The 25,682-nt window shown below is 35.5% G+C and overlaps 1 protein-coding gene across 1 annotated transcript in view; it reads left to right on the forward strand.

The window, feature by feature from the left end:
- Iqcb1 (IQ motif containing B1) overlaps positions 1–25,682 on the forward strand; it is a 44,478-nt gene that overhangs the window by 7,803 nt on the left and 10,993 nt on the right. Inside the window, exons 6-11 of the mRNA XM_055625257.1 lie at positions 1,591–1,684; positions 2,963–3,062; positions 13,802–13,980; positions 16,174–16,280; positions 17,820–17,929; positions 23,314–23,456. Of these exons, the coding sequence (XP_055481232.1) occupies positions 1,591–1,684; positions 2,963–3,062; positions 13,802–13,980; positions 16,174–16,280; positions 17,820–17,929; positions 23,314–23,456 (733 nt within the window). The remainder of the gene's footprint in view (positions 1–1,590; positions 1,685–2,962; positions 3,063–13,801; positions 13,981–16,173; positions 16,281–17,819; positions 17,930–23,313; positions 23,457–25,682) is intronic.

Here is a 25,682-nt window from a genome sequence, read left to right on the forward strand (position 1 = left end):
GGAAAAGCCATCTTCCTATCTCAATTGGCACATTCTGTTTTTTCCTACACACATAACGTTTATGATTATGTCATATATGTAAGTATATATGTCTTGCACTGTTTGTCACTGAATTCACTGAGTAGCCCAGGCTGTTCTGAGACTTAGCAGTCCTACTGAATCAGTTTTCCAAGTGCTAAGACCGTGGGCTTGAGCCACTTCAGTCTATAATTTTCTTAATGGCTAATTAGGAGTTAGAAACTATATGAGCTTTCAGCTATTTCAGCAGAATTAGTTTGTATAATAATGAGACAACTATTTGTTAATTTCTTTAATATTCAAGACAAAATTGCTCCTTTTTAAAGTAAAAGTTTATGCTTGACATATAATCATCCCATGTACCATAGAATACCTCAGATTATCTCTAAATATTACAAAATACCCATTGGTAAACTTTTCCTCATCTTTCTTCTTTTATTATTATCCCTAGCCTCTGGTAACCAGTTTTCTAGTCTACACTTCTATGAGATTACTTTGTTTTAGATTCTGCATGTGAATGAATTCATACAGTAGTGACTATGCCCTGGCCTACCTCACTTACTGACCTTCACTTCCTTCCATGGTGTTGCAAATGGCAGAAATTCATCCTTTTTATGCCTGAAAAGTATTCCATTATTTATGCATTCACTGGCCAATAGTTACTTAGGTTATTAGTGTTTTTTACTATTGTAAATAATCCTGTAATAAATATGAATACAAATGTCTTGATAATAATTTCATTTCTTTTAGATGTAAGTCCAGTAATGTAATTACTGCTTATAAATGTTGAACTACCAAATGGCATTATATAATTGTAACAAATTTATATTTCCTTTTTTATATCCTCATTAGCACTTGTTACTTTTGTCTTTTTAATAATGGCCATTTGGCCAACTGGAATTTTTATTCCCCTTTTCTGATGATTATTACTATTGAACATTTTTTTAAGCCCGTAAGCCATTTGTATTTATTCTTTTGAGAACTGGCCTTTTTTGTTTATTTCCTTAGTATGTATTAATGGAACATTTTTGATACATCAGAATTGTAGACAACGAGTTATGGGGAGTAAAAAGCATGCTCTCTGCTCTCAAAGAGCCTTAGAGTAGAAACTGGAACTGAAAAGTTCTATTAATAATGCCTTATATGCTTACATTTTCATATTACCATGGTTTTTACCCTGGCTGCATAATGAAGTCACTCACCAAACTTTGTGAAGACACAGATGTCCAGACTTTAGCTTTGGAAATTGAGACTTTATATATTTGGATATGTGCAGAGGGGTAGTTTAAAATTTCCATAAGTCATTTTGATGCAGATCAAGCTTTAAGAAGTTCTAGTGTATCCATCTCTAATTCTTAGGATACTTACTTTGTTTTGTTTTGTCTGGGTAATTACTATAAATAGTACAGAATTCATATACTGCAACCACAGGTTTTACAAATGAAGAAACGAAGCATAGAAGTTCATGTATTTTACAAGTTGGCTGACTACTCTAAGGGAGGTCTTTTCTTGTTTTTTATTTATATAAGGTATATTATAGAAAAGTAAATTGGTTTTGTTGTTTGTATTAAGGGGGAAGAGAAAGATAAATTACTACATTTTTTTCAAATTGTGACTGATTCTCTCTTCTGGCTATTGGGAGGTCATATTCAACTCATACAGAATGGTAAGAATAAACTGTTTAATATAACCAATAATCATACAGCATTGACCATATAAATGCCAAATTAAAGGAACTTTTGTAGAAATATAACTTTCTCCTTAACTTTTCTATTTAGTAAATCTGAGGTATTGATTAATAATTTGAACAGTTTAGGAAAGTAATTTTTAAAATTGTAGTGTTATGAATTTAGCTTTAGCTTGAGATTTCTTGAAAAATCCCCGTGTACAGAGTAAATACAATTTCACATTACATAAACGCAACACCATTGCTTTTTTTTTTCCAGGTAGTAACATTTGAATCTTTAATTCTACTTTTTCCTTTCAGAATCATTCATGCATGCAAAGTCACAGAGTTCTTTAAGTATAAAAAACACATTTCTTGGATCTGTAATGCATACCATTTTCTATTTTCTAAAGGCAGCTACTTCCAATTAATGTAACTAGTACTTTTGGTACTTTTATTCATATTGCTAAGTGAATGCCTAATTTTTTTTAATTAAAGTATTATCTGTTTCCTATTATGTGTTAGCTGTTGTTCCAAATTACCAATTTAAAGACTGTTTAACCAAAAAAAAAAAGTACTTAGACTTCATATAAGGAGAAAGAGAATACTTGAGTAATTAAAAAAAAATACCATATTCCATTTTGAAAAGTACTATAATAATGATACTGTGTCTAGGGTTAATAGGAAATCATTATATAATTATTAAAAGTTTGTTAAATGTTTATAAAATTAATGAGTGAAAAAACCCAAATGTATACATTGAAATGTTTTTTAATAATGTTTTTGCACCTATGAAGAATTTACTGATCTATACCCTGGAATAGAAAGTGTGTACAAAAATACCAGATGTAAACGAAGCAATTGAAATTTATCAGGATTAAAAGGACTCAGAAGCCAACATAATGAGGCTTCTACTAGGATGGGTGAAATGGCTCAGCAGATAAAGAGAGAATCTTTTATTTTAGCTTAAGAGGTTTCTAATAGCCAAATAAAGAAAAATTGAGCTATAATAACAAAAATAACTGCAGTAAATTTAAACGTACAAAATGTTTTGTTGAAGCCAGCTAGAGAATGCATTGTTTTTAAACTGTAAAATGAATCTGAATCCAGCTTTTATTCTGCCTTATACATCAATGAAAAATTTTCAGTCTGTGGAAGTATTCCAGCTAATAAATGAAAAAGGCATGAAAGAGTAGCATCTGTTTTGCAGCATCTCACAAATAACCTCTTAGGTTATTATAGAATCTTTAACATTTCTTTTTCTCTCTGTTCTTTTAGTACTGCAGAGTGATCATTTCTTACACTTACTGCAAACTGACAGTGTTCAAATAGGAGCTACAGTCATGACTCTGCTACAGAATATACTACAGATCAACAGGTGACTTAATTTGCACAATTTTTAATCTGAAGCATTACTAATTTTATTAAAATTTTTCAAAATCTACTACATATGACATGTACCTGAAATTTAAATTCTCTTATGATTGACTTTTAAAAAACATTAGTATACTAAATACTACAAAAATTAGAAATTTGTTATCAAATTGGTATCTCAGAGCTCTAGAAAAATCTCAGGCTTAGAAAGAAAATTGGTATGATACCTAAAGAAAAATAATTAGGACCACAGTAAAAAATGTTTACTCAGCCATTTAATGAGCAGCAAACTAAATGCAATAGTATATGCAAAAATAGCATAAAAGAAGTAATAGATAATTCTTGAGGTCAAAGCAGAAAGAATGTAGTTACTGAAATTATTTATTATTTCACTCGAGTATGAGTTTTTCATCGACTACCTTGTGCCACAGTGACTGTGTTTCTCATAGTATATACAGTGTTTATTCAGATAAAATCTTGTGACAGTTGAGTATTGAGACAGTTATGTTTTTATATATTAATTTGCAATGTTAAAGTTATCCACAAGTATTAAAAGTTGTTTCTAACTCAAACTGAGTAAACCTGAGATGAAACTTTGAAGATAAGTTGCCTAGGGAAGATGAGGAGAAAACAGTATTTCCAGCTAGAGATAACAACATAAGCAAAAGTCAGATATAAGAAAGAAGCATTATGCTGAGAGTTAAAGGCAGAGAAAATTCATCTTGCTGGGATTTAAAGTTCAGTATCAGGTGTAGCCAGCAAATTTTAAAAAGACTTATGTTATGAAAAATTGATATGCTATGTTAAGAAAACAATCATACCCTGTAGGTAATGGGAACCATTGCAGATTTTTTTTAAGTATATGAATATGTTGTGGTTACATTTCAGTTTTAGTACTCTGGTAACTAATAAAGAGAAGATGAGGACAACACTCTAGATAAAGAAAACAATTGGAAGACTAGGGAAGTATCCTAGTGGTGCCACACTTGGCTTGGATGTTATAAATATCCTAAATTTGTTAGCCAATAGACAAAAAGAAAAAAGTGAAGAAGGAACCATAGGAATTCAAACATAGTAATAAAATCATGGCAATGGTAATAGGGAATAAAATTTTTTAATTAATTAAAATCAGTAGACCTTTATTTCTAATTTTGATTAAAGTAGAATTACAGGAATGAATTTACTGGACCATTAGGGGAAAAGAAACAAACAAATCATGAAGGATCAATTCTCAATAAATTGAACATGACTCAAATGTATGAATGAAAGCCCAGAGTGGGGGAAATAGAATAAGTAAGTTTGGGGTAATTAGCTTCCTGTCATTGTAACAAAATAGCTGCAATAACAGATTTATAAAAAGAAAAGGTTTACTTTGGCTCATGATTTTTAGAACCTCCAATAAGTACATGGTAATTAGTCCTCTGGTTTTGAGCCTGTAGTGAGCTAGCATATCATAGTGAGAACAGGTGGAAGGGCAAAGCTATTATAACCAGGAAGTGAAAAAGAAGAAGGAATCAACAGACCTTCCAGTACCTCTCACCCCTTAAACATTCCAACAGTTCCAAATAGCTCCTTTCATGAGACCAAGATTTTACACATGAGCCTTTGAAGTACATTCAAGATCTAAATTATGCAAAAATCTTCACAGTTGCCCTGAATTAATACTAAGTTTTTAGGATGTGGTATAGCAGGAAAGCTTGAGTTAAAGAAATAAAGCTCAGAATCTAGGGAAGGCAAGATGACCAAATTTCCTAAGTCAGAATACTAAAAAAAGATCTATATCAGAGATCTACAAAGGGTTCTCTTTTAAAATGCCAGTAGAGTACCAATCAATTCATATATGTAAAAAGCTACCCATTTCTTTTAACGTGGAACATTTTTAAGAGGCATATCCAGTGCCTTTAAACAACTCTCAATAAACTCAATAAGGATTTAAGTAACAGAAAATTGTGCTATAAATAGAATCAGGTTGGAAATGAGTTATAATGAGCAATGAGTAAAAATGAGTAGATCACTGGGTCCAAGATGGTGGCAACCAGCCCCCAGTGTATCTGAGAGACATGGGATCCGAAACTCCAAAATTGAAATTGGTGAGTGGAGGGGCAGCTGAAGCCAGAATATCAACATTGAGGCTTCCTGGGTGAGAGAGGACAACCTGTGAGCTAGGTCCGTTTGGATCCAGGTCACCCATGGACGTCTCTGGGTACTGAGAGTGGTGAATAGTCAATCCCCCTGCATTTCCTCTAGCCCCATGCATGGGCCTCCTTGCTCGGCAGAGGTGGTAGTGATTGCCCCAAGCATGAGCTTGGTGACTGAGACAGCAGAGGTGGGCGGCTGCATGGGCCTCCCAACTGGTAGCTGTACTGGCCTCCCAGGTCTGCACAGGTGGAATGGTGGCTAGCCCAAGCAAGAGCCTCCATGTTCAGTGCCTGAGATGGCAGTGGTGGCTACCCCATATACCAGTGTCCCTGCCCGGCAGACAGTGGATGCCACTGAGCTGGCAGATCTCCTACACTCTCATTTGCCCCTGTGGGCCCAAATCTAAGAGTAGAGAACGGGGAACACCTGTGCTTTTCAATTAGGCATGCTAGTGAGTGAGTGCACCTTCAAGTGAGTGTGTGAAAAGCCCCATATCCAGGGTCCCTTTACACTGGCAACCAGACATCGAATCTCTCCCACCCACACCACCACTATGGGCAACATAGGGATACTTGGGACAGATTCTCAAATTTGAAGCCCCTGTTCTATGGAGTTCAGTGGAGTCCAGGCAAACAATTCCTGGAGCTCAGACAGATTGAATACCAGAAGGACACTACGACAGGCCTGTAGGCTACTGAAGTATTCAGGGTACCTGCGCATACCCATTGCACTTGTGAGCAGCACCAGCACCCGCTCCCCCTCCTGCGCTTAAGCTCCACATTCCAGGCATCTACATGCTCTAGCACCCTGTCCTTCCAGGCACACTTCCATGCACACGTTTGTGTACATACACCTGCGACCTTCCTCCCTTAGCTACAGCTGAAACACCAACATCCACTCTCAAATCAGTGGACCTCTCTCTTTCTGAAGAATACTCCAGATAGTAGAGACAGACGGACCCAGTCTGAAGTCTCCACGAACAAACAGCGAAGACTACAGATAAGCAGATGGCTAGAGGTCAGTGTAAGAATACATCCAACAAAAATCAGGACATCATGGCTTCACCAGCAACTCCAAATGTCAATGGATATGCTAATTTACTGGAAACACAGAAAAATGATCTCAAATCTATGCTTATCCAGTTATTAGAGGCACATAAAGAGGAAACAAAGCTCTCAAAGAAATATAGACAAGTAGACCCAAACAAATAGAGGCACAAGTAGAGTCATATAGAGGGGAAATAAACAAAGCTCTCAGAAATACGGCCAAATACAGCCAAACAAATACAGGCACAAGTAGAGGTACAAGTGGAAGAAAGGAACAAAAAAAGAGGACATCATGGAAAGACAGGAATCCACATTCAAACAGATGAAGGAAATGGTGCAAGACTTGAAAACAGAATTAGAATCAATAAAGAAAAAACAAACAGAGAAAACCCTGGAACTGGAGAACTTAGAGAAAAGATCAGGAACCACAAATGTAAGCATCACCAAGAGAATACAAGAGATGGAAGAGAGAATCTCAGGTGCCAAAGATACAATTGCAGAAATTGATACATTTCTCAAAAAGTAAAATCGGGAAAAGTTCCAAACAGAAAACATTCAAGAAATTAAGGATGCCATGAAAAGCTGAAATCTAAGAATAATAGGAATAGACGAAAAAGAAGATTCCAGGCTCCAACGTCCAGAAAAGATTTTCTGGAAAATTATAGAAGAAAAATTTCCCAACTTAAAGAGATGTCCATAAACATACAAGAGGCCTTTAGAACACCAAATGACTAGAACAGAAAAGAAACTTCTCATGTCACATAATAGTCAAAACACTAAATCTACAGAAGAAAAAAATGCTAACAGCGGCAAGGGAAAAGGGCCAAGTAACATATAAAGGTAGACCTCTCAGAATCACACCGGACTTTTCAACACAAACTATGAAAGCCAGAAGGGCCTGGGCAGATGTCATAGACCACAGATGCCAACACAGACATGTATACCCAGCAAAGCTTTCAATCAACATAAATGGAGAAAACAAAATATTCCATGACAAACCTAAACTTAAACAATATCTACACAGCAACCAAGTCCTACAGAAGATATTGGAAGGAAAACTCCAATCCAGTAAAATCAACTAAACCCAAGAGAACCAGGATATAGATAACTTTCAAACAAAAAAATTAGAAGAAAACAAGCACATAAACATATAATCACATCAAACTCCACAATAAAAGGAACTAACATTCATTGGTCACTGTTATCTTTCAACATGAACGGACTCAACTCTCCAATAAAAAGACACGGGCTAACAGAATGGTTGCAGAAACAGGATCCAACATTCTATTTCATCCAACTAACACTACCTTAGAGTAAAGGGCTAGAAAATTGTTTTTCAGGCAAACAGATCCAGAAAACAAGCTGGGGTAGCTATCTTAATAACTAATACAATAGACTTTCAACCAAAATTTAAAAAAAATGAGGAGGGGCACTACATTCTCATCAAGGGAAAAATCCACCAGGAAGACATCACAATCCTGAACATCTGTGCCCAAATAGAAGAGCACCTGCATTTGTAAATGAAACATTATTAACACTTAAATCACACATTGTTCCCAACACCTTATTAATGGGAGATTTCAACACTCCACTCTCACCAAGGGGCAGATCATCTAGACAATAGGTAAATAATGATCCTAACTCAAATGGACATAACAGATGTCTACAGAACTTTTCACCCAAATGAGAAAGAGTATACTTTCTTTTCAGCACCTCATGGAACCTTCTCCAAAATAGACTATATAGTCAGACACAAATCAAAAGAAGATCAAAATAATCCCTTATATCCTATCAGACCACGATGGCCTAAAACTAGACCTCAACAATAGAAATAACAAAAAGCCTACACACACGTGTAAACTAAACAGCTCTCAATGACAGCTTGGTCAGGGAAGAAATGAAAAAAGAAATTAGAGACTTCCTAAAATTCAATGAAAATGAAGGCACAGCTTACCCAAACTCATGGGACACAAAGAAAGCAGAGCTTAAGAGGAAAGTTCATAGTACTAAGTGCCTCCAGAAAGAAGTTTGAGACCTCTCATACAAGCAACTTAACAGCACACCATAAAGCCCTAGCAAACACACCCAAAAGGAGTAGTCAATTGGAAATAAACTCAGAGTTGAAATAAATGAATTAGAAACAAAACAATACATAGACTCAATGACACCAAGAGCTTGTTCTTAGAGAAAATGAACAAGATAGAAAAACCCTTAGCAAAACTAAAAGGAAGAGAGACACTATTCAAATCAGCAAAATCAGAAACGAAAAGGGGGACATAACAACAGATACTAAGGAAATCCAATCATTAGGTCTGTATGCCACAAAATTTGAAAATCTAAATGAAATGGACAATTTTCTTGATAGATTCCACTTAACAAAATTAAATCAAGATCAGGTAAATAAACTAAATAGTCCTATACCCCCACCCCAAGGAAATAGAAACAGTCTATTTCTATGAAAGTCTCCCCCCAAAAAAGCCCACGGCCAGATGGCTTCAGCTCAGAATTCTACCTGACCTTCAAAGAAGAGCTAACTCCAAATCTCTTCAAACTGTTCCACAAAATAGAAACAGAAGGAACATTACCAATCTCATTTTATGAAGCCAGAGTCACCTTGATACTTAAACCACACAAAGATCCAACAAAATAAAAAGAACTTCAGACCAATCTCTCTTATGAACATTGATGCAAAAATACTTAATAAAATACTTGCAAACCGAATCCAAGAACACATAAAAGATATCATCCACCATGAGCAAGTAGGCTTCATCCAGGGCATGCAGGGGTGGTTCATTGTACGGAAATCCATCAATGTAATCCACCATATAAACAAACTGAAGGAGAAAAACCACATGATCATCTCCTTAGATGCTGAAAAAGCATTGGACAAAATCCAACACCCATTCATGTTTAAAGCCTTGGAGAGATCAGGGATACAAGGCACATGCCTAAACATAGTAAAGACAATATACAGCAAGCCTAAAGCCAACGCCAAACTAAACGGAGAGAAACTGAAATCAATTCCACTGAAATCAGGGACAAGGCAAGGCTGCCCACTCTCTCCTTATCCCTTGAACATAGTGCTTGAAGTCCTAGCTAGAACAATAAGTCAACTAAGGGAGATCAAGGGGATACAAATTGGAAAGGAAGAAGTCAAAGTATCACTGCTTGTATATGATATGATAGTATACATGAGTGACCCCAAAAATTCAACCAGAGAACTCCTTCAGCTGATAAACACCTTCAGCAAAGTGGCTGGATACAAAATTAAAAAAAAAAATCAGAAGCTATCCTATATACGAAAGACAAAAGGGCTGAGAAAGAAATTAGGGAAACTTCACCCTGCACAATAGGCACTAATAACATAAAGTACCTTAGTGTGACTCTAACCAAGCATGTGAAAGACCTATTTGAAAAAAATCTTCAAGTCTCTGAAGAAAGAAATTGAAGAAGACAACAGAAGATGGGAAGATCTCCCATGTTCATAGATTGGTAGGATTAACAGTGAAAATGGCCATCCTGCCAAGAGCAATCAATAGATTCAATGAAATTCCCATCAAAATACCTTTTTAAAGATTTATCTATCTATCTATCTATCTATCTATCTATCTATCTATCTATCTATCTATCTATTTATTTATTATGTACCTAGTATTCTGCCTGCATGCCAGAAGGCAGCATCAGATCCCGTTATAGATGGCTGTGAGCTATTTTGTGGTTGCTAGGAATTGAACTCAGGACCTTTGGAAGAGCAGTCAGTGCTTTTAACCTCCAAGCCAGCTCTCCAGCCACCAACACAATTCTTTACAGACCTTGAAAGAACAATTCTCAACTTTATACAGAAAAACAAAAAACCCAGAATTGCAAAAACAACAACCGATTGTCTGGAGGTACCGCCATCCCTGATCTCAAGCTGTACTACTGAACAATAGTAATAAAAAAAAATGCATGGTATTGGCATAGAAACATAATGATGGATCAATGAAATTGAATAAAAGACCCAGAAATAAACCCACACACCTACAGCTACTTGATTTTTGACAAAGAAGCCAAAACCATACAATGGAAAAAAAAGACAGCATCTTCAACAAATGGTGCTGGTCTAACTGGATGTACATGTAGAAAAATGCAAATAGATCTATATTTATCACCCTGCACAAAACTAAAGTCCAAGTGGATCAAAGACCTCAACATAAAAAGTGGGGAAGAGCCTTGAACTCAATGGCACAGGAAACAACTTCCTGAATAGAATACCAACAGCATAGGCTCTAAGATCAACAATAAATGGGACGTCATGAAACTGAAAAGCTTCTGTAAAGCAAAGGACACTGTCAGAACAAAATAGCATCCTACAGATTGGGAAAGCATCTGACAGAGGGCTAATATCCAGAATATATAAAGAACTCAAGAAGTTAAACAACAACCAATCAAGTAATCCAATTAAAAAATGGGGTACAGAGCTAAACAGAATTCTCAATAGAGAAATATCAAATGGCAGAGAAAAGCTTAAAGAAATACTCAAATTCCTTAATCATCAGGGAAAGGCAAATTGAAACAACCCTGAGATTTCACCTTACACCCATCAGAATAGCTAAGATCAAAAACTCAAGTGACAATAAATGCTGGAGAGGATGTGGAGAAAGAGGAATCCTCCTCCATTGCTGGTGGGAATGTAAACTTGTACAATGACTTTGGAAATCAATCTGGTGCGTTCTCAGACAATTAGGAATAGTGCTACCTCAAGATCTATCTATACCACTGCTAGGCCTATATCCAAAACATGCTCAATTATATAACGAGCATATTTGCTCAACCATGTTTGTAGCAGCTTTGTTCGTATTATCCAGAGTCTGAAAACAACCCAGATGCCCCTCAATGGAGGAATGGATACAGAAATTGTGGTACATTTACACAATGGAATATTACTCAGCAATTAAAAACAAGGAAAACTCAATTTGCAGGCAAATGGTGGGAACTAGAAAAGATCATCTTGAATGAGGTAACCCAGAAGCAGAAAGACAGACATGGTATATATTCTTACTTATAAGTGGATATTAGACATATAATATAGGATAAACCTATTAAAATCTGTATGCCTAAGGAAGCTGTGCAAGGAGGACCCTGGGTAAGATGATCAATCCACACTCAGCCAAATGAAATGGACATTGAAAGAGGGAGAAAACAGGGAATAGGACAGGAGCCTTTCACAGAGGACCTCTGAAAGACTCTACCCAGCAGCGTATTAATGCAGATGCTGAGACTCATAGCCAAACTTTGGGCAGAGTGCAGGGAATCTTATGAAAGAAGGGGTAAATAGAAAGACCTGGAGAGGACAGGAGCTCCACATGGAGAGAAACAGAACCAAGAAATATGGGCACAGGGGTCTTTTCTGAGACTGATACTCCAACTAAGGACCATGCATGGAGATAACCTAGAACCCCTGCACAGATGTATCTCATGGTAGTTCAGTCTCCAAGTGGGTGTCCTAGTAAGGGTAACAGGGACTATCTCTGACATGAACTCATTGGCTGGCTCTTTGATCACCTCTCCCTGAGTGGGGAGCAGCCTTACCAGGCTACAGAGGAAGACAAAGCAGCCAGTCCTGATGAGACCTGATGGGCTGGGGTCAGAGGGAAGGGGAGGAGGACCTCCCCTATCCGTGGACTTGTAAAGGGTCATGGGAGGAGATGAGAGAGAGTAGGATGGGGAGGGAATGAGAGGGATCTACAGCTGCTATACAAGTGAATAAACTAATTAAAAAAAGAGCAAATTTCTGACAAGTCCCGAAATAATGTAATAAATAATACATATCTAGATAACTTACAAGACAAAGAAGAAATTGAAAGAAAAAATAGAAATTATTTTTAAATAAATAGATATAAAAATAACAGATGAGAATTTCTAGGTATATCATAATTCAAACAGTACTTTGGAGAAATTTTATATTACTGATATGTATATTGGGAAAAAATCTCAAATTATGACATTAATTCTGCTTTATGTAAACTAGAGAGAGAAGGGAAAACTAAACTAAGACAAAAGAAAAACATGAAAGAAGTAATCAATATCAATAAAGTCCATGAAAACAATAAAAAAAGAAACAATAAGCTGAATCTGAAAAGGTGAACGAAATGAACCTATATTAAAGTGATCAGGATGGAAATACAGCTGCCAGCAACTAATGTAAACATTTAGAAGTATAACATTTACTGTCATTTAAAAATCACAGAGGTACAATGTGAAAAACTTAGGCTTATAAACTCAACAAGTTAGATGGTATAGACAAGTTGTTCTTTAACACTTTGATTTTCAAATTTTTCATACAATATTGAATAAATAAAATAAAAAAGTAAAGGAAATAACTGCTCCTATGTATGGTGGAACAGAAAGTTTGTTATAGATATGTGGAAGAGCATAGCCAGAGGGAAGCACATCTGGGAGAGTCCAGAGTGGACATAAGCCCCAGCCATGTAAGGAGAAAGGGAGAGGGAAAGAAAAGGGAGAGAAGGGAACCAGGTGCAGCAGCCAGAAGGCCCAGAGAGTAGACACAAAGTCTGGTAACCAAAATGGTTGTATTACATAAGGAAGGGAAGCCCAGCCATCTGGGCTAGGGTAGTCTAGGGTAGGGGGTCACAGTATGCCAGCAGTAATAGGTTCCTCCTAAAGGATACAGTGAGAATGTGGCAGACAGCATCTACTTTGATATGTTAAATAGGCACCTCAGCCATTTGTCCCGGGTTTGAAACCTAAGAAATAAGTTCCAATTCCCCCCTCCCCTCACAACGTGGTTTCTCTGTGTAGTTCTGGCTGTCCTGGAACTCACTCTGTAGACTAGGTTGGCCTCGAACTCAGAGATTTATCTGCCTCTGCAGCCCAAGAGCTAGGATTAATGCTGTGCACCACCACTACCTGTCTGACTTGATCAAGTTTTTTCTGTTTTCCCAGTTCTTCTTCCCCACCTCTCCCAACTCACCAAACTTTGTTGTTTTTCTGTCTTAAAAAAAAAAAATCAAGAACATAAAACCCCACTAAAACACAGAAATGAACATTAAAACAAACCAGCAAAGAGACCAGTAAGACAAAAGCCCACACAAAAAACAAAATGATAATTAAAAAATGCCAAAGGAAATAAAATGTTCTTTATAGATTAAGCACATGGTCTTGTATGTCATTTAAGTGTCAAATCTTATTGCAGTCTTGTGATTTGTCACCTTGAAGCTTTTGAAGTACTTGGTTAATCTTGTAGTTTTTTTGTTGTTGTTTTATTCTGTTGTTTTATTCAATTTGTTAACAGGTTTCTCTGAGAGGAAAGAAGGGACCTTCATCTACTTTGTATTATTCTCTGTTGGACTTAATGTGGTTCCCTGACCACAGTAGAAAATCAGAAATATTAGTTGATTTAGTATATTATAGTTTAAATTCTAAGAACCAAGTTATATGATTTTAAAAAGTGACTATCATCATTGATCAGGCATTTAAGTTATAAACCTTTTATTCTAAATTTGTGATAACCATGTACGATTTAACAATTTGAACTTTTTTTTTTCTGTCCTCTTAGTGGTGATTTACTCAAAGTAGAAGCAAAAACCCTGCATTCTATTTTAGATGAAATTCTTTTTAAGCTTCTGTCAACTCCTAGTCCAGTCATAAGAAGTACTGCCACAAAGCTCCTGCTAGTGCTAGCTGAATCCCATCAGGAAATTTTGATTTTACTGAGACTAAGTGCCTGCTATAAAGGTAGGATGTACATATTTTTTTTCCTGGTATTCTCAAATACAAAAATGTATTTACAGATTATAAATGATAAAATTCTTGTATTTTGAAAAGTTAGTAGCTGAACTGTGCAGACATATCTATTACAACATATGCCATTCCCAAAAGATGTCACTATATGGTCAACAGATAGCATGCATATTTTGTTAAAGGGGTTATAATGCTTTTATTTCTTCTCTGACAAAAATGTTCATATTGAATATTCCAAATAGTGTAATAAAATAATGACCAAAGATGTCTGTGACCTTATCAGAACTTATTCTAAAGAAAATAGAACTGGGCATTATTATCAGTTAATAATTAATCCCTTACTTTTCACTGCCTTTACTCAAAAAAAGAATGTGTATATATTATATATTTCTTATATCTAAACTCAAACACATTGATCAAAAAGTTATAAACCTTGAGAATAAATGAACTCATTGTTAACTACCATCTTGTGTGAGAATGTTCATTTAATTGAACACTTACTGATTCTAAGAGTATTTAATTTTCATAACATTCCTTTGGTATATTGGATATTCTGTTGTTGGTTTTTTGTTTTGTTTTGTTTCTAGACAGGCTTTCTCTGTGTAGCCTTGGCTGTCCTGGACTTAGGCTGGCCTTTAACTCATATCTTTCTGCCTGCCTGAGTGCTAGGATTAAAGGAACACACCACTGTGCCCAGCTGGTATATTGGATATTTTTATCCTTACTTACAATTACAGAATAAGCGGCATGGAAAAATTAGGTCATTTACTCAAGACTTGGGTTTTTTTCCAACTACTAGTCAAAATTATATGTTAGCTTTATCTTGTTTCTTTGTTAACCAATATATTTATATTTAGTATAATAAATATGGGTTTCTAATTCATTAATTATGCTTATTATCGTATGCTTCATGGGATTTTTAAAATATGTAGGATTTTTAATTATGTAGAATATGTAAATTATGTAAAATATGTAGAATTTTTAAAATAGGGTTTTAAAAAATGCTTAATTACTATCATTTAAAATAGACTTTAATCATTCTTGATTCAAAAGACATTTTAGCAACTTTCCTTAGATCTGTTATTAATATAGCTATTTTAATTATTTTCTGTAAAAGAGATACAGTTAGCACCATTAATAGACCTCTAGTTGTTTTTATGCTAGGCATATTTCTTCCATACTGCAACTAGATTTCTACAGAAATGTGAATGTCCATGCTTAGTGTGGTGGCACATGCCTTTAATCCCAGCTCTTTGGAGGCAGAGGCAGGCAGATCTTTGTGAGTTTGAGTCCAGCTTGGTCTACATAGTGTTGTGCCAAGGATAGCCAGAGCTGCATAGTGAGACCCTGTCTCACTTCCACCGCCCAGTAAAAGAACAGAAACAACAAAAAAAAGGTTAATTTTACCTTAATTCCTCTCCATTTCTTTGGATGATAAAATTGTAGCAGAAGAATTTACTCAGGTTTATCAAGGTATTTTTCAATTGTAAGTGGTGCTTAGAACTTGGATCTTAAAGAATACATAAGGCATGCAAAAATCCATATGATGGTAGCCCCAGATGTACACTATTTTACTTGCTTATTTATATTTATTATATCATACATAATTTCAACATGCTTTGGATACAAAGGTTATGTTGTACCTTTTATGACTTCTGTATTATTTGGGAATTCAAATGCATTATCCTAGTGTTTTAGCACTTCTGTATTTGCTCAGAAACCTCTTGGCTTCAAATTATAGATGTTAGTGTAATAAAAACTGTTTAATAAAAATTGTCTCAATTAATAGTGACTAATAGTAACCTGCTTAAGTTTTTCCACAAGTTAGGCATACATAGAGTATGTGCTTATAATAATTTATCTTAAGAATGTTTTTTTTAAGGTGTTTGTGTTGACAAGGAAACAAACTCTTCTCTGACTTAATGCTATGAGCCTACTGCCCTTTTTAAAAGTAGATTATTTAGACATTTTTGCATTCAGATCTTACAAGTGAGAAATATAAAAATTCTTAGAACAGAGGAAGATTGTGAAGATTTCAATATAAAAGAATTTGAGAAAAAGAAAAATCATATACTTAATCATTTTGTTATATTTATTCATATCTAAACCATATCTAACTTTATTAATTTACTACATAACAAAATCTTACTTTGTTGATAATTGGTTTGTTTTGTTATTGTATTTCAGGACTTAGAAGTCTGCTAAACAAACAGGAAAGTCTGACAGAATTTAGTCGAGAACTTAGACAGCTTGTTGATCTTTTAACCCCTAAGATTTATCAGGAAGAAGAACAGGTATTATAAAAAATAATTTGTATGATATTTGTTAACTGTGTTGAACCATGGTTCTCCTTGAATATGTCTCACTTTCTTTCTCTTAGCACTTTAAGCAAAACATTATCTTTAAACAATAGAAATCTTTCTAAGATTTTCATTGGTTCATTCAGTCTATCTATAAATAGTTTCAGTCTCCCTTTTATATCTATTTATAGGTTTGAGTAAGTTAATATTTTTCAGAATGTCTCATGAAATCTCCTATTTACTCTTTATCTGTAAGCTACTTAAACTTCATTTGTATTAAAAAAAAATCTCTTATTGTAGTAATCTGTATAAGGCCACCTATGGTGAACTTTCTTATTCATTGATACGAAATAATGTTTTCTCTCATAAAAGAGGAAAATGTACTTATTGATATATTTTCATATGTTAATAATAATTATGTTTGAGCTGTAACAGGTTTCATTTTATCATACTTCCTCAACATGTACACAAAATGAAGGCTCCAGGTAACTTAATTTCTGGAGAAAGAGACACACTTTTATGATTGTCAGATGAGGCCTTAAAATAAATATGGAAATAGAGTCTAAAATAATAAAAGATATTTTTAGAATGAAAGAAAATGAGATTATTATATATCTAAAGTCCTAAACCAAAAGAAAAGGAAGTCCAGTTTAGGTGAAGGATGAAAGGAGAAATTTGGAAGGAAAAGAACGAATGAAAAGAATTTTGCTTTCATAGACTATTTTCAACACTATAAATGTAGTGAACAGACTCAGAATAGCATCCTAAAAGCTTACAGAATTCAAACAGAATTACATAACTACCCACGAATAGTCAGCATAGCTAATATAGCCTAAGCCTAACCAAGTTGATTAGTTCTAAATGGACTGGACTGTAGCAGTGGCTCAACAGTTAAGAGTGTATTCTTGCTAAGAACCTGAGTTCTGTTGTCAGCACCCATGTTGGCTAGCTCACAAATGCCTGCACTTCCAGTTAGTTCCAAGAGGATTTAAAGCTTTTAGTTTCTGCAGGTGGGTGCACGTGTGTGCACACACACACACACTTAAAAACAATAAAAATAAATCTTTAAAAAATACTAAATAAAAATATTAACAAGTTAGCTCCCTGGGCATGATGGCACTCATCTATAATCCCAGTACTTCAGAGGCTTGGGGCAGAAGGATCATAATTTTAGGTCAGTATGGGCTACCTAACAAAATTTAGTTTCAAAAAACCAAAACCAATGAAACAAAAGACATTAACTCAAAATAGATTATGAAAGATTAGGCAGAATTGTGAAGTCCTTGAGAAGGAAGTGAGATCAGAGAGAAAATTTGGAGCTAACTAGACTATCTTGAATATGTTGTAGATATTACCTGAGTTTTAACATACCGTATCTGCACAGTAAAGTACAGTATACTTGGGCATTCTGGGCCTGATGAACCTCATGTTACCTGCACCCTCTGTCTCCTTGGCCTAGTATTTTAAGAGATAACCTTCTCAAAAAGACTTTTCTAGAGATGTATCAAAATTATTTCTGGTATATAATTTCAGAAACTACATAAAGCAGCTTGCTTGATTCAAGCCTACTGGAAAGGTTTCCAGACCAGAAAGAGATTAAAGAAGCTTCCATCTGCTGTGATTGCTTTGCAGAGGAGTTTCAGGTAGAAAACCCAAACCAAACAATTGTTGATTGAAATTATGATCTGGCTTTGCATGTAAATCTAATTAACCTCCTCCCTTCTTCCCAAACACACCCCCCCCCAAAAAAAAAAAAAAAGGAAAGAGAGAAAAAGAAGAAAAAACAATGTGAGAGTGTTATCAGGACACAGTTGAATGGGGGGGGGTATTGCTTTGTGGTTTTTGTTGTTGTTGTTTTCTTACTATTATTTTCCTAATGTGTTTTGTTTTATCCTTGCGTTTATTCTGTTTCATAGTGCTACTGAGTACCAACATTCAAGTAACCAGGTACCCTTTCAGAACAAAGGGTACAGTATGACAAATCTAATGAAATCCAGTATTCAGCCCTGTCCATTTCCTGTCTAGGTTTGTGGGCCAATCCTGAAGAGGGAGCCAGTGAAATTCATATTATTAAATTCTCAAAACCAACAGTTCTCATAAGTGCTCATATATAATTATAATATTTGTGGATATATAAAGATTAAACACATTAACCAAGTTTTCCTGAGTAAATATGGCATGGGTAGATGTTATCTTTTAGATATGACAAAACTATTGGTCTCTACTTCGGTTGTACTTAAAAATGAAATACTGAAGATATGGGTCATTTTCTGATATGACTAACCTAGGCACATTGTTAAAGGTTACAGAGCAAACTATAGCAAACGTAAATTTAAAAATGTATTTATTTAATATTGATTATAAAGTAGAGCCATCTCAGAGGTGATTTTATTTTTATTCATCATTACTTAAAGCCAAATTTAACTCACCAAAATGAAACTGACATATTACAGAAGTAAACTTTAAAAACTGAAACCAATCTTAAAATAACTGCAGCTGCATTTCTGTTATAAAAACATTTAAAAATACCTCAGTCCTCAGAATACTACATTGTCACCCAATCACTCTGGCTGTGTTACTTAGTGGATTCTATATGAAAATTTTCTTCTAGAGAAATTTAAAGGTAGGTTTTAAATACTATTGGGCATGCATATTTATAGCAAAAAAAGTATTAAGTTTTCAAACATACATCAAATAGATATATATTATATATGGTTATAGAGAGAGGGGTGGAGATCTGTGTTATATGTATATTGTGTAACATATGTAATTATATGAAAGTATCCCAAAATTGAGCACACATGTGTATTTGTCAGTGTGTACATGCATGACATGTATTTGTGTACATGCATGTATGGATAGAGAAAAAGTTACAGACTTGAGTTTGTATTTGGCTTCAGCAACTCACTGGCTGAGTGATCTTGGACAAGTTATCACAACTCTTAGCCTCAAATTTCAAAGCTAGAAAATAGATATAGTAGCTGTGTTTTGAGGCATAGGCCTCAGTTACTCAGGAAACTAAGGCAGGAAGAACATAAGTTTAAACTCAGTCTGCAGTATAGAATGAGTTCAAGCCTGCTACTACTTCTGAACAACTTAGCGGATACCGTCTCCAAGAGTAAAAAGACCTTAGGTTAACTCACTCCGCAGCACTGCAAATATTAAATGAATGAATGACTAAATAAAGTTTATGTGCCTCACAGGGTTGAAATAATATATTTGAGATAACTTTAAAGGATTTAGTATATAGCACTTAAAAATAATGTGATGAAAAAATAATTTCTGCCCATAAAATTTACAATTCCAGATTAGGGTTTCGCTCAATGCTAAAACGCATTAGCTTAGAATCTAATCACTACATTGAAAAACAAAGTATCTCAGGATTATGAGTTTGTCTGTGTAGAAATGTACATATAGAATAATTACTATTCTTTTTTAATGTTTATTTTTAAGTTAGCGTACAGAGTAATGAGGTTCTTTGTAGCATTTCCCCACAGACATGCTGTTACACTGTGTTTTAATTCACCCTCTTCACTGTCCTCATCATATTCCTTGCTTCCACCTCTGGCTGCTTCTCTTCCCTACCCCAAATAGACTCTTTTTTTTTTTTTAGTTAACCCTCCTTAAGTTGTCATTCTCCCTTTTTGTGATTCTCTTTCTAGTTTCATTAAACATCCACACAGACTTTAACAGGTTCTGCATATTTACCTGAGTCTGGCTTACTTCATGATTTCCAGTTTTCTTCATTTTATGCAAGTGTCATGGATTCATTTTTCTTTGTGGCTGAATAAAACCATTCTATATATGTTACTTCATTTTCTATCCTTCCATCTATTGATAGACATCTTATCTAGGTGCACCATTTCTTAGCCATTGTAAATAAATAGTGTATCAGTTAACATGGATGTGTAAGCATCTCCATGGTATGTTATCTTACTCGTTTGGAGGCTAATTTGCTTGAGGGTTAGTGTTGTTTTGCTTTATTGAGACAGGATTTCAACACTATGTAACACTCTTTGGGTTCAAACCTCTTTTTTGTTTTTGAGGAATTTATTTCGTTGTTGCTGCTGAGAGGAAAAAAAATACTCTGGAGGGAGACATGCATATTAATCTAAGTAAAATAAACAATATATCCTGCTTCTCTTTCCATATTTTTCGGGTTTTCCTTTATGGGTACCTAAGGATATTTTGAGTGTATATGCTATATACCAATATTTGTGATGCTTTACATAGTGACATATCAAAGACTGGGTTGCAGGAGTTAAGCAGTTTCAAAGATAACAGCAAAAAATATAGAAATTGTAATAAAACATTTTTGAACACAGAAAACTGTATAGCCAGTTATAAAATACTATATATTTAGTCAACAGTTGAAAAATACTGAAACCTGGGGTTAGATTAGGTGGCTCAGAGGAGTAAGGATGTCTGTCATTTAGTCTGATAACTTGTGGAGCAGAAAGCGGACTCTTTCAGGTTGCCCTCTGATCACACATGCTCCATGGCTGGTGTGTGCACGTAAATACAAGGTATGCACACACAGAGAGACAATAAATTAATAAAAATTTAATTTTAACAAAAAGGAAAAAATAGGGGTCTGGAGATGCAGTTCAGGGGTCTGGAAACACGGTTCAGTGGTTAAGAGCATTTGCTACTCTTGTAGGAGATCTGAGTTTAATTCTCAGTACCCACATGGTGGCTCAACCATCCCTAACTTCAGTTCCAGGGTATCTGACGCCCCCATGTGGCCTCCATAGGCACCAGCCGTGCATGTGCATGCAGACAGACAAATGTAAAAATTAAAAACATTCATTTTTAAGTTTTTATATGTATGAATATTTTGCCATTATGTATATCTGTGTACCACATGCATTGCTGGTGCCTGTGGGGACCAGAATAGGATTTTTCTGGACCTGGAGTTATAGATATTTGTGGGCCACGATGTGGGTGCTAGGAATCCAACCTGGGACCTCTGGAAGAACTAGTACTCTTACTTATGGCGCCATCTCTTTAGTCCCCACCCCAAACTTTTTTTTTTTTTATTAATTACACTTTATTCACTTTGTATCCCCCATAAACCCCCCTCCTCCCCTCCTAATCCTACCTTCCCTCCCCCTTCTTCACACATGCCCCTCCCCAAGTCCACTGATAGGGGAGGTCCCCCTCTCCTTCCTTCTGATCTTAGTCTATCAGGTCTCATCAGGAGTGGCTGCATTGTCATCTTCTGTGGCCTGGTAAGGCTGCTCCCCCCTCAGGGGGAGGTGATCAAAGAGCAGGCCAATCAGTTTATGTCAGAGGCAGTCCTGCTTCCCATTGCTATGTAACCCACTTGGACACTGAATTGCCATGGGCTACATCTGTGCAGGGGTTCTAGCTTATCTCCATGCATGGTACTTGGTTGGAATATAAGTCTCTTGAAAGACCTCTGTGTTTAAATTTTCTGGTTCTGTTGCTCTCCTTATGGAGCTCCTGTCCTCTCCAGATCTTCCTATTTCCCTCATCTTTCATAAGATTCCATGCCCTTTGCCCAACAGTTGGCCATAAGTCTCAGCATCTGCTTTGATAGTCTGCAGGACAGAGCCTTTCAGAGGCCCTCTGTGGCAGGTTCCTAACTTGTTTCCTGTTTTCTCTTCTGATGTCCATCCTCTTTTCCTTTCAGAATGGCGATTGAGCATTTTAGTCAGGGCCCTCCCTCTTGATTAGTTTCTTTAGATGTACAGATTTTAGTAGGTCTATCCTATATTACATGTCTATGTGAGTGAGTATATATGGTGTGTGTCTTTCTGCTTCTGGGACAGCTCACTCAGGATGATCCTTTCCAGGTCCCACCATTTACCTACAAATTTCATGATTTCCTTATTTTTCATTGCTGAATAATATTCCATTGTGTAGATGTACCACAATTTCTATATCCATTCTTCAGTTGAGGAGCATCTGGGGTGTTTCCAGCTTCTGGCTATTACAAATAAAGCTGCTACAAACATGGTTGAACAAATGTCCTTATTGTGTACTTGAGCCTCTTTTGGATATATGCCTAGGAGTGGTATGGCTGGATCTTGAGGAAGCGCTATTCCTATTTGTCTGAGAAAGCACCAGATTTATTTCCAGAGTGGTTGTACAAGTTTACATTCCCACCAGCAGTGGAGGAGGGTTCCCCTTTCTCCACAACTTCTCCAGCATGTGTTGTCACTTGAGTTTTTGATCTTGGCCATTCTGATCCCTACCCCAAACTTTAAGACGAAAAGAAAAATAAAAATAAACCCAAGAAGTTAAAAGTTAAACATAAAACATAAACATAAAAGTTAAACCATTCAGTGAAAATCATTATTGAAACTTTAACGTGTTCAAATAATTTATATTTCAACGTAAATAAAGACATTTTTAGTATAATTTGTATTCTTCTATACCTTTTTTATTTTTCATTTTTTTGAGACAGGGTTTCTCTGTATAGCCCTGGTTGTCCTGGAAGTTGTTCTGTGGACCAGACTGGCCTTGAACTCAAGAAATCTACCTGCCTCTGCCTCCCATGTGCTGGGATTAAAGTCATATTCTTCTACTGTATCTTGATTTTATTTTCACCTAACAGTACATGTCAGTAAATAGTATGTGCAAATTTTCTATATTCAAAATTAGTGAAATTCTGTTAAACGACTCTTATTTATTCAATCCACTGTTACAAGATACTTTTCAGCTTGTTACCACTGTAATACTATGTTATAGTATTCTTGAACATAAGTCTTTACATATTTGATTCTATCAGTAGGAAAATTTTTAGAAGTGAATTGATTGATCTTCATTTTTAGCCTTTTTTATATGTATTTGATAATTTCTTCAGACTTGTTGATGTATTTATCCAAATACCTCTAGAGAAATTTATATGTAACAACAATGTATTTTATCATATCCTAGCTTCCAAAACATTTTGTTCTATTTGTTTGATTACTCATGAGATCAAGAATTTCATGCATTTCTTGCTGGACATGGCATATAAAATTGTATGTAAGAAACTTTCTTTTTTTTTTCCCCACAGATCTAAACGAGCAAAGACATTGTTGGAGCTAAATAGGAAGAAAGAAGAAGAAGATCTCAGATTAAGATTGCAACTTCAAAGACAGAGAGCCATGAGGCTTTCCCGAGAGTCACGCTTAAGTATGCTTGAAATGATTCATCCAGGTGAGTAATAGTACCAACTTAATAAATGTTAGCGTATTAGAGTATCTTAAACCAAAGTTTCTGGCTACCTGATAACTTCTTTCTTCTCTTCTTCCTTTTTTTTTTTTTGGTATTTGGAACTTTTTTCCTCTTTTTATTTTTTTTCTGAAGATTTATTTATTACAGTTTTCTGCCTGCATGTATGTTTGCTTGCCAGAAGAGGGTACTGGATCTCAATATAGATGGTTGTGAGCCTCCATGTGGTTGCTGGGAATTAAACTCAGGACCTCTGGGAGAAGAGCCAGTGCTCTTAACCTCCGAGCCTCTTCCCTTTTTTTTTTTCTTTTTTCTAGATAAGTCATAGTAAAGCTCTGGATTCAAAAGTTAAAGCTTTTCTGAGTCATATGTATTAATTTTAATTGTTTTTTTACTTTTAGATACATGTGTTAAACATAAATGTTTATAATTAAAGATCGTTGGCAATGACATAAAAGTTATTGATAGGAACACAGTCTATCATCTGATTTTCATTCATTCCCTAGTATAAAATCCCTAGTATGAAAATGTGACATCTTTGTAGACAAAACTGAATTAATAAGAACATACTGTGGTGGTGTGTCTGTGTGTACATGTTCATGTGTATAAATGTGTGGTAGGTACACATGTGTATATGGCCAGAGGTCAACATTAGGTATTTTCTTCTATCCCTCTCCACTTTAGTTCTTGAGACAGGGTCTCTCACTGACCCTTTTAACTCAGTGATTCATTAGGTTAGCTGGCTAGCAAACTTCCAAATTTGCTTGACTTGGACATGTCCTGTCTTCCCCAAGAACTGGGGTTACAGGCATGTGCCACCATGCCAGATTTTTACACAGACATTAGAATCTAAGCTCTGGTTCTCATGCTTGCATGGTAAGCACTTTATCAATTTCCTCATTTCGCTAGGGTGCTTTGGTTTGCTTTGGTTTGGTTTGGTTTAGTTTTTGGCAGGATCTCATATAGCCTAGGCTGCCTTCAATATGTAGCTAAAGATGATCTTGAACTTGTCATCCTCCTGCCTCTACCTTCCAAATGCTTGGATCACTAGTATAGGCCACCACTCCTGATTTTATGTCATGTTGAGAATTGAACCCAGAACCTCATGCATTCTAGACAAGTACTCTTAGTAACTATTCAACATGCCTATCTCCTCACAGGCTTTTTTTTTTTTCTCATTCATTTACTTCCCTTTTTATTAACTCATTCCTAAGAACCTTTATTAGTTCCCTCCCTTCTTTCACTTTAAATATATTTTCCAAAGTTTGTCCTTCCCCAGTTATTTTCATGTTACCCTGCTGGATGTGTCCCATCCATAACTGCAATGTCAGTTATCAGCAAAAGAATTCTCATACCTGACTTTCTCTCCATCCTACTTTCTCTCTTAAGTTCCTAAGTATAAAACATTTTATGTTACCAGTGAAAAGTTTTGTCTGCACCATGCAATACAATTGCAATAGCTAGAAGTAACTATTGAGTTATTCAAAATGTGCTTCTGCATTTGAGGACTTGAATGTTTACTTTTGCTTTATATCTATTTAGTAGCCACATGTATCTAATGCTGCTGTGACCAGTTTGCCTGTTGGATAGTTTTCTTTGCTATCCACAGGTATTTACAAAAGTCATATCTCCTATCTTTTCTCCCTGTTGATTCCCCGTTCTGGATAATGGCACCAAAAATCTGTTCAGTTTCCCATTCAGCATCCTTACCTTTTATCACTTCTCTATATCAGGTCAGCCATTAAATCCTAATACCTTTTTAATATCTCTCTCTCTCTTTTCTCTCTCTCCCTCCCTTCCTCTTTTTTGATACCTTTTATGTATTAACCACTACAGCTTAGGTCTTTCATTTAAGTACAATGAACCCTGAGCTGTATGCTGACCAACTCAAAAAGTTAAAAGAAAGCTATTTGTATAACCAATTAAAGAAAAGTTTGGAAACACACAGCATAGATTAAAGAGCAAGCACATAAATACATTTTGTCCTTCTCCCCTGATCATACCAAATGCTTTTCTGCATGAATTCATGATTCTTTTGTCAGACTGCTTTGGGTGTTGACCTTTCACCCCTTCTCTCATTACTCTAGGACAAAAATATTATGAGTCCTTTTTGGAAAGAAACCACATGTTGTAGGAATACTTTAGTTTCTACAGTCTTAGAACTATTATAACATTTAAGGATTGAGCAGATTAGTGAAAAGTATTGAAATA

This window comes from Psammomys obesus, unplaced genomic scaffold, assembly GCF_907164565.1.
Source record: "Psammomys obesus unplaced genomic scaffold, mPsaObe1.curated_primary_1811, whole genome shotgun sequence".
In the NCBI taxonomy this organism is placed as follows: Eukaryota; Metazoa; Chordata; class Mammalia; order Rodentia; family Muridae; genus Psammomys; species Psammomys obesus.